Source organism: Oncorhynchus keta, chromosome 28 (assembly GCF_023373465.1).
Source record: "Oncorhynchus keta strain PuntledgeMale-10-30-2019 chromosome 28, Oket_V2, whole genome shotgun sequence".
Lineage (NCBI taxonomy): Eukaryota > Metazoa > Chordata > Actinopteri > Salmoniformes > Salmonidae > Oncorhynchus > Oncorhynchus keta.
Window position 1 is genome coordinate 67796436 of NC_068448.1, and position 9552 is coordinate 67805987.

Sequence of the window (9552 nt, forward strand, 5' to 3'; positions counted from 1 at the left end):
AAGAGGTCTGGCCCTTTAGGGCAGAGGAGGAAATGCACCTGCCCTGAAACCACAATGACTGGATCAAACCCTGTTCTAGATAGTCCTTCCATCGCTACACTCTCCATGATCTCTCTCCAAAATCTTGTCTCATTAGCCTGGTACTGCTGTTTCTACATCCAGCCCCATCATGTCTCATTAGCCTGGTACTGCTGTTTCTACATCCAGCCCCATCACATCTCATTAGCCTGGTACTGCTGTTTCTACATCCAGCCCCATCATGTCTCATTAGCCTGGTACTGCTGTTTCTACATCCAGCCCCATCATGTCTCATTAGCCTGGTACTGCTGTTTCTACATCCAGCCCCATCATGTCTCATTAGCCTGGTACTGCTGTTTCTACATCCAGCCCCATCATGTCTCATTAGCCTGGTACTGCTGTTTCTACATCCAGCCCCATCATGTCTCATTAGCCTGGTACTGCTGTTTCTACATCCAGCCCCATCATGTCTCATTAGCCTGGTACTGCTGTTTCTACATCCAGCCCCATCACGTCTCATTAGCCTGGTACTGCTGTTTCTACATCCAGCCCCATCTTGTCTCATTAGCCTGGTACTGCTGTTTCTACATCCAGCCCCATCATGTCTCATTAGCCTGGTACTGCTGTTTCTACATCCAGCCCCATCATGTCTCATTAGCCTGGTACTGCTGTTTCTACATCCAGCCCCATCATGTCTCATTAGCCTGGTACTGCTGTTTCTACATCCAGCCCCATCATGTCTCATTAGCCTGGTACTGCTGTTTCTACATCCAGCCCCATCACGTCTCATTAGCCTGGTACTGCTGTTTCTACATCCAGCCCCATCACGTCTCATTAGCCTGGTACTGCTGTTTCTACATCCAGCCCCATCATGTCTCATTAGCCTGGTACTGCTGTTTCTACATCCAGCCCCATCATATCTCATTAGCCTGGTACTGCTGTTTCTACATCCAGCCCCATCATGTCTCATTAGCCTGGTACTGCTGTTTCTACATCCAGCCCCATCATGTCTCATTAGCCTGGTACTGCTGTTTCTACATCCAGCCCCATCTTGTCTCATTAGCCTGGTACTGCTGTTTCTACATCCAGCCCCATCATGTCTCATTAGCCTGGTACTGCTGTTTCTACATCCAGCCCCATCTTGTCTCATTAGCCTGGTACTGCTGTTTCTACATCCAGCCCCATCTTGTCTCATTAGCCTGGTACTGCTGTTTCTACATCCAGCCCCATCATGTCTCATTAGCCTGGTACTGCTGTTTCTACATCCAGCCCCATCTTGTCTCATTAGCCTGGTACTGCTGTTTCTACATCCAGCCCCATCTTGTCTCATTAGCCTGGTACTGCTGTTTCTACATCCAGCCCCATCATGTCTCATTAGCCTGGTACTGCTGTTTCTACATCCAGCCCCATCTTGTCTCATTAGCCTGGTACTGCTGTTTCTACATCCAGCCCCATCTTGTCTCATTAGCCTGGTACTGCTGTTTCTACATCCAGCCCCATCATGTCTCATTAGCCTGGTACTGCTGTTTCTACATCCAGCCCCATCTTGTCTCATTAGCCTGGTACTTCTGTTTCTACATCCAGCCCCATCATGTCTAATTAACCTGGTACTGCTGTTTCTACATCCAGCCCCATCATGTCTCATTAGCCTGGTACTGCTGTTTCTACCTCAAGCCCCATCATGTCTCATTAGCCTGGTACTGCTGTTTCTACATCCAGCCCCATCATGTCTCATTAGCCTGGTACTGCTGTTTCTACATCCAGCCCCATCATGTCTCATTAGCCTGGTACTGCTGTTTCTACATCCAGCCCCATCTTGTCTCATTAGCCTGGTACTGCTGTTTCTACATCCAGCCCCATCTTGTCTCATTAGCCTGGTACTGCTCTTTCTACATCCAGCCCCATCTTGTCTCATTAGCCTGGTACTGCTGTTTCTACATCCAGCCCCATCTTGTCTCATTAGCCTGGTACTGCTGTTTCTACATCCAGCCCCATCTTGTCTCATTAGCCTGGTACTGCTGTTTCTACATCCAGCCCCATCATGTCTCATTAGCCTGGTACTGCTGTTTCTACATCCAGCCCCATCTTGTCTCATTAGCCTGGTACTGCTGTTTCTACATCCAGCCCCATCTTGTCTCATTAGCCTGGTACTGCTGTTTCTACATCCAGCCCCATCATGTCTCATTAGCCTGGTACTGCTGTTTCTACATCCAGCCCCATCTTGTCTCATTAGCCTGGTACTGCTGTTTCTACATCCAGCCCCATCATGTCTCATTAGCCTGGTACTGCTGTTTCTACATCCAGCCCCATCATGTCTCATTAGCCTGGTACTACTGTTTCTACATCCAGCCCCATCATATCTCATTAGCCTGGTACTGCTGTTCCTACATCCAGCCCCATCATGTCTCATTAGCCTGGTACTGCTGTTTCTACATCCAGCCCCATCTTGTCTCATTAGCCTGGTACTGCTGTTTCTACATCCAGCCCCATCTTGTCTCATTAGCCTGGTACTGCTGTTTCTACATCCAGCCCCATCATGTCTCATTAGCCTGGTACTGCTGTTTCTACATCCAGCCCCATCATGTCTCATTAGCATGGTACTGCTGTTTCTACATCCAGCCCCATCATGTCTCATTAGCCTGGTACTGCTGTTTCTACATCCAGCCCCATCATGTCTCATTAGCCTGGTACTGCTGTTTCTACATCCAGCCCCATCATGTCTCATTAGCATGGTACTGCTGTTTCTACATCCAGCCCCATCTTGTCTCATTAGCCTGGTACTGCTGTTTCTACATCCAGCCCCATCTTGTCTCATTAGCCTGGTACTGCTGTTTCTTCATCCAGCCCCATCTTGTCTCATTAGCCTGGTACTGCTGTTTCTACATCCAGCCCCATCTTGTCTCATTAGCCTGGTACTGCTGTTTCTACATCCAGCCCCATCTTGTCTCATTAGCCTGGTACTGCTGTTTCTTCATCCAGCCCCATCTTGTCTCATTAGCCTGGTACTGCTGTTTCTACATCCAGCCCCATCTTGTCTCATTAGCCTGGTACTGTTGTTTCTACATCCAGCCCCATCTTGTCTCATTAGCCTGGTACTGCTGTTTCTACATCCAGCCCCATCATGTCTCATTAGCCTGGTACTGCTGTTTCTACATCCAGCCCCATCTTGTCTCATTAGCCTGGTACTGCTGTTTCTACATCCAGCCCCATCATGTCTCATTAGCCTGGTACTGCTGTTTCTACATCCAGCCCCATCTTGTCTCATTAGCCTGGTACTGCTGTTTCTACATCCAGCCCCATCATGTCTCATTAGCCTGGTACTGCTGTTTCTACATCCGGCCCCATCATGTCTCATTAGCCTGGTACTACTGTTTCTACATCCAGCCCCATCATATCTCATTAGCCTGGTACTGCTGTTCCTACATCCAGCCCCATCATGTCTCATTAGCCTGGTACTGCTGTTTCTACATCCAGCCCCATCTTGTCTCATTAGCCTGGTACTGCTGTTTCTACATCCAGCCCCATCACGTCTCATTAGCCTGGTACTGCTGTTTCTACATCCAGCCCCATCATGTCTCATTAGCCTGGTACTGCTGTTTCTACATCCAGCCCCATCATGTCTCATTAGCATGGTACTGCTGTTTCTACATCCAGCCCCATCTTGTCTCATTAGCCTGGTACTGCTGTTTCTACATCCAGCCCCATCACGTCTCATTAGCCTGGTACTGCTGTTTCTACATCCAGCCCCATCATGTCTCATTAGCATGGTACTGCTGTTTCTACATCCAGCCCCATCTTGTCTCATTAGCCTGGTACTGCTGTTTCTACATCCAGCCCCATCTTGTCTCATTAGCCTGGTACTGCTGTTTCTTCATCCAGCCCCATCTTGTCTCATTAGCCTGGTACTGCTGTTTCTACATCCAGCCCCATCTTGTCTCATTAGCCTGGTACTGTTGTTTCTACATCCAGCCCCATCTTGTCTCATTAGCCTGGTACTGCTGTTTCTACATCCAGCCCCATCATGTCTCATTAGCCTGGTACTGCTGTTTCTACATCCAGCCCCATCTTGTCTCATTAGCCTGGTACTGCTGTTTCTACATCCAGCCCCATCTTGTCTCATTAGCCTGGTACTGCTGTTTCTACATCCAGCCCCATCTTGTCTCATTAGCCTGGTACTGTTGTTTCTACATCCAGCCCCATCTTGTCTCATTAGCCTGGTACTGCTGTTTCTACATCCAGCCCCATCATGTCTCATTAGCCTGGTACTGCTGTTTCTACATCCAGCCCCATCTTGTCTCATTAGCCTGGTACTGCTGTTTCTACATCCAGCCCCATCTTGTCTCATTAGCCCAGACTGATTGGGCATGAAGGTGTTCCTTCGCTGTCTCAGGATAAAGTGAGTGTCGTCGCCAGACCATAGTTCTTTAATATTCCAACGTCAGTGCAAGCTGAGAACCCCTCACAGACACCACAGTATATCATTACCAGAGGCTGTGTAGGAAGCCTAAGTGACCTGGTTAAAAAGCAGAAACATTGACCTTGAGGTGTGCGTGCGTGTGTGTGTGTGTGTGTGTGTGTGTGTGTGTGTGTGAGAGAGAGAGAGAGAGAGAGAGAGAGAGAGAGAGAGAGAGAGAGAGAGAGAGAGAGAGAGAGAGGGAGAGAGAGAGAGAGAGGGAGAGAGAGAAGTGTTCCTAATTGGTGATAAAGGAAGGCATTAAGTTTTCTTGGACAATATTTTGTCATAGATGTAGGATCCACTTCTTGACAGTAGATGGCAATGTCAGCACAAGTAATGGCTGTAGCCAGCTTGACTTTTTGGATGGGTTGGTTCTTTCTGATTTAAATAAATCGATTTTACTCAGTCAATGAATGTGTACAGTTAGTTTACTGACAATTATTAAATGTCAACAAAAAAGTTACGTTAGTGCATTAATAGCTCAATGTTGCCTTGCAAAGCTTATTGTAAGACGCATTGACGTTGTAGCCCACAGCTGTGCAAATGTATTTTCACGATAATATGAGCCCTTTAGGGAGAGACACACGTTATAGAGAGAGGCTCGCATCCAGGGGCTATCAACGACATGTACAATGAAACCAGAAACGTTACATTTGACAAAACATTTGGCATGACACGTAGTACAACGCATGGAATGTTAGTAAAACAGGTTCTGGATTTTAGGCTAGAAACTGTAGACTATTGCCTGTGTTTTCTATTCCCAGTAGTACACAGTTTGAACAGGATTAAAATAGTTATACATTTTAATCAACAGCCAAAAGATGCGTGAACTTTGAGTAGAATCAATATCATATTGGTATACAAATTAAGCGCTTCTTATTAAGACAGAGGAGAAGTCAGGGAAGGAAAAAAAAGTCACACTTGAGGATAAAGACAGTGTCGTGTCTCAATAGTCAATAAAGAGGAATATTATCCCTACGACGTATTCATCATTCTGAAATAGAGAGGCGCATTTAGATTGCCTACTGACGGGTGAATGTCGCTTGGCATGTCACTTTTAAAAGCAGTTGGTTGGGGCTCCTAATAGGAGCAGCACCTTGCAAACATGTACTCGAGCTTTTATACAGACGGTAACTCGTATAATAAACCCCAGCGCCCCATTATAAAGCTGTAGGCAGCTCCTCACAACATGTGTGCACACGGAGCTACTATACCCAGACTGAGAAGGACAGAGAGATACAGAGGGAGGAGGTGGAGAGCACTCGGGACTGTTTGTTAAAATCCCATTAATTACATCGTTAACCTGATTGGGTAGACAGAGGGGGCAGAGAGAGTGCGAGAGAGCGGTATCCCAATAGGCAAATCCTCTTCATATTAACCCGCCTCGAGATAATGATGTAAAAGACTCCCCCGTTTTTGCGCGTGATGCTGATCGCCGTGGAGATCTGCTGAAGGTGAATCAGAGCGAATAAGCAGCGTGAGCGCAGAGAGGGAGAGAGAGAGCCGATGCGTCTCCACATCTCAGTTGACAAGTCGAGCAATAATAAGGCATCAAGACCAACTCACTCTCTCTGACAGCGCACAAAGCAAGAAACTTATACAAGAACCGTCGCCGGGAGAGAGTCTCCAGAAACTGCCACCCACTAAAGCAGAGTCTGGAGGAGAGGACAAGTGCTATGGACAGGAGAATGAACTTGAACGGACCGGGAGATATTTTCCACAAAACACTCAGTGCTGTCTCCAACAGAAAGATGGACTCCTTCAGGTCAGCGGCTGGTGTTGACCTGCCGGGGTCCAGGGACCGCCAGTCACCGATCAGCTGTTTCGACCAGACCGACTCAGACCCGATTCAACCCGGTGGGCTGGCTGGCGGTCGAGGGGGACCGCTGGGTCTGCCAACCGGGTCTTTGTGCGTCAAGTTCGGCGAGAGCAGCAACAGGACCTCGGCGGCCGAGAGCAGTGGCGGGGAGCAGAGCCAGGACGATGACAGCGACGGCAGATGTGAGATGGTCCTCCTGGCCGATGGGAGAACGGTGGCCGCCGGTAAACCGGAGGGAGGTAAGAAAAATAAAGAGCAGAAAACACTCAGACTAAACATCAACGCGCGGGAGAGACGAAGGATGCACGACCTGAACGACGCGCTGGACGAGCTGCGCTCTGTCATCCCGTACGCGCACAGTCCCTCAGTGCGGAAACTCTCCAAAATCGCCACTTTGCTACTCGCCAAAAACTACATCCTCATGCAGGCACAGGCTCTGGAAGAGATGAGGAGGCTGGTGGCCTATCTGAACCAGGGTCAGGCCATCTCAGCGGCGTCCATACCCGCCACAACGGCCCTTGCAGCTCCGGGTCTACCGGGTCTGAGCGCAGGGATAAGTGCATACGACCAGCCGCCTGTGTACCCCTTCACCACCGGATTGGCCGGGTCTTCCTGCCCCGACAAATGTGTCCTTTTCAACAACGTCACCTCGAGCCTGTTTAAACAATGCACTGACAAGCCTTAACAGCATCACAACAACGAGCCGGTACCAGAGACTCAGAGAAGCACATGCAAGAGAAAAACAACACCACTTTTTAAAACACATGGCGACTTTGGAAAGGTTGCAAGTCAGTGTAGACCATGAAGTAAAGATGATGATCAGTAGGCCTCTACTTTTATAACATTTACAAATGCATTCAAAGAAGCGCTTTTTTTGTTCAGACAATACTTGATTGTGTATATAAAGCATCATTTAAGTGCTGGTATGAATGAAAGTGAAAAACCAAACAGAAGTTTAGGAGCGCAAGTGGTGCTGGATTGACAATTGTTAATTACTTGCTCAAATATGGACGTTGTATGGAGTGTTGACCTGACAACATGCGACCATTTCACTTGAATAGACGGAAAATTAGTTAATATAAGAAACCACAAACTTGCTGCTTTATGAACTTGATTTATATGAAGGCGTTTGCTTATTGGTCGTTATTTGGTGAACTTTTGAGAATTCACTGAGCATCCCATAGGCATGTCCTGAGGGAAAGCAAAGTGAACTGAGTTGAATACGAAATATTTGTTTTCATCTCTCACCCCAAAGTATATTGTCATTTAAATACTTTTTTTAATGAAACACTTGTGCTACATTGACAGTTTCTTTGGCACTGTAATATAATGGCATTTGAGTCTCTAATGGCCTGTATCTTCAGTTTACGTCCTTTTCGATTTCTTTCCTTTTATTTGTTGATTTGAAACATTTTATTTGCATGGTGGTACACTGTATACTGCATAGCGACGTGTCGGATTTGCGTCATTTCTTATACACTCTTGCAATAAGGCCGAGGTCTTGAGGGATCAGGCACGCTGTCAGGTCAAGCAGTGCATTATTGTAGATACATTAGTTACTGTACTATATGAATAAAGAGGGCCATTTGTATGTGTTTATGTGTTGGAAAGCTTTATTAAAATATTTTGAACATAACGAATTCCTTCGTCTGCTCGTCTGATGTGTAGTCACTGAAAATTGAGAAATGTAAGAAAACGAAGCCGGGACTGAATTCTATTTTTCAGAAGATCGACGTTATTTTGCCTCATTCCTCTTCGAAAAATCTGAACGAGGCTATTTTAGCATATTTTCAAGGAATTGTATTTGCACGTGATTATCGAGTTATTATTCTAACTTTATTTTATATTCCATGCATATTTCTATATTCCTGCATCAAAGCCTAAATAACAATGCATTTTAATTTCTCATTTTCTCAGGTCATGTCTTAGCCTACTAAAACCAAAAAGTGCTTGTTTATCCTCGGAACCTCGCCATATGCCAAGCATGTTGTGTAAGAATAATGAGTTGATCATTTTCTGCTCCATCAAAAGCGGCAACTTTTCTGGACGTTGAACTGTAAAGTAACACGAAGCCTTGGGAGCAGAGGCCAGACGTGGTGGGTGTTGTTGCCCTCTGGCTAGAATGACATGTCTGTTAGTATTACTTTACAAAGCTCAGCCAGGCTTCATTACGATTATTACAACAATTTCCACGACGGTGTCTAATAATATGTTAATTAGACAACAACTGTGTATGAAAACTGTCGACTTTAATACCTACATTCGTTTAATGAAACACATCGTTAAGGCAATTAGACCTCCAGAATGTGATTAAGGAACGTAATTACGACACTGTTCAGTGCCGTAATTGGGTGTCTTTAATAACGACGTAGCACAGTGATCAGCAGCATTGCCGTAGGTGTGTATTGTCCTGTATTGTACTGTTTATCTTGTCCATCAGCAGGACTGAGAGTAAAAGACAGGGCCAAAGGGCAACCTAGTGAAATTGTATTTAAACTGGAGCAATTGTGTATAATCCTAGAAATCACACACTTAATCCAATTAATGAAGGACAGACTACAATAAGAGCTGGTCGAAGAGGAAGACAGGAAATAGGACACATCTTTTGATCTACTTTTCTAGCTGGTGCAATTCATTGCGACAACAATATGAACTAGTTTTGATAATGTAATGTTTTCCAATGAGTAAAAATTAATAACAAAATGAAAACAAAACCAAATTACACCAAGATAGATATTAACAACAATAATACTATTGAAAAAATAATGGTAATTCAAGATAATATAGGCCAAAAAGATTACCGTTTAATTTATATTTTTTAAATATTTGGTGCTACTATAAAATCTCGAAAATATTTTCGTTCACATTCACATTGAATAGTTGATTGAGCCACTTAGTTGAGTCTTCACAGTGACAGTAAGCTATTTGATGTCAGTCGTCATCAATGCGAGCATTTCAGAACCGTGGACAGCGCAAGTCCTCATTTTCAGACGTTTTCAGGGGTGCTTAACTGAAGACAACTGCAGAATGTTTGTGCCAACTGAACAACTACTTTGGGACCAGGTAAACATGAATTGACACAGTTCTCTCAAAGACCTTGTTCTCAGCAAAATATGGGATAAGTCTGGTCCCTCTGGCCCATAGACAGAAAACTAACTTGCTGCATTTAAGGATGAATTATTATTTCTAGTAAGCCTTTAAGGCACAATCATGGGGGAAATACTTATCATTTTCTTTGATTCATCTTTGAAATAAACAA

At 45.4% G+C, this 9552-nt stretch overlaps 1 protein-coding gene across 1 annotated transcript; it reads left to right on the forward strand.

Annotated features, from left to right (window-relative positions):
- The first annotated feature begins 5731 nt into the window (after positions 1–5731).
- On the forward strand, positions 5732–7933 carry LOC118373707 (class E basic helix-loop-helix protein 22-like). Its single transcript, XM_035759917.2, has one exon. It carries the CDS (start codon positions 6151–6153, stop codon positions 6976–6978), a length of 828 nt encoding a protein of 275 aa, XP_035615810.1. The 5' UTR covers positions 5732–6150; the 3' UTR covers positions 6979–7933.
- Positions 7934–9552: the final 1619 nt, after the last annotated feature.

Coding starts and splice junctions, on each gene's coding strand:
- LOC118373707 (XM_035759917.2), top strand. CDS start 6,151: ATGGACAGGAGAATGAACTTGAACGGACCGGGAGATATTTTCCACAAA.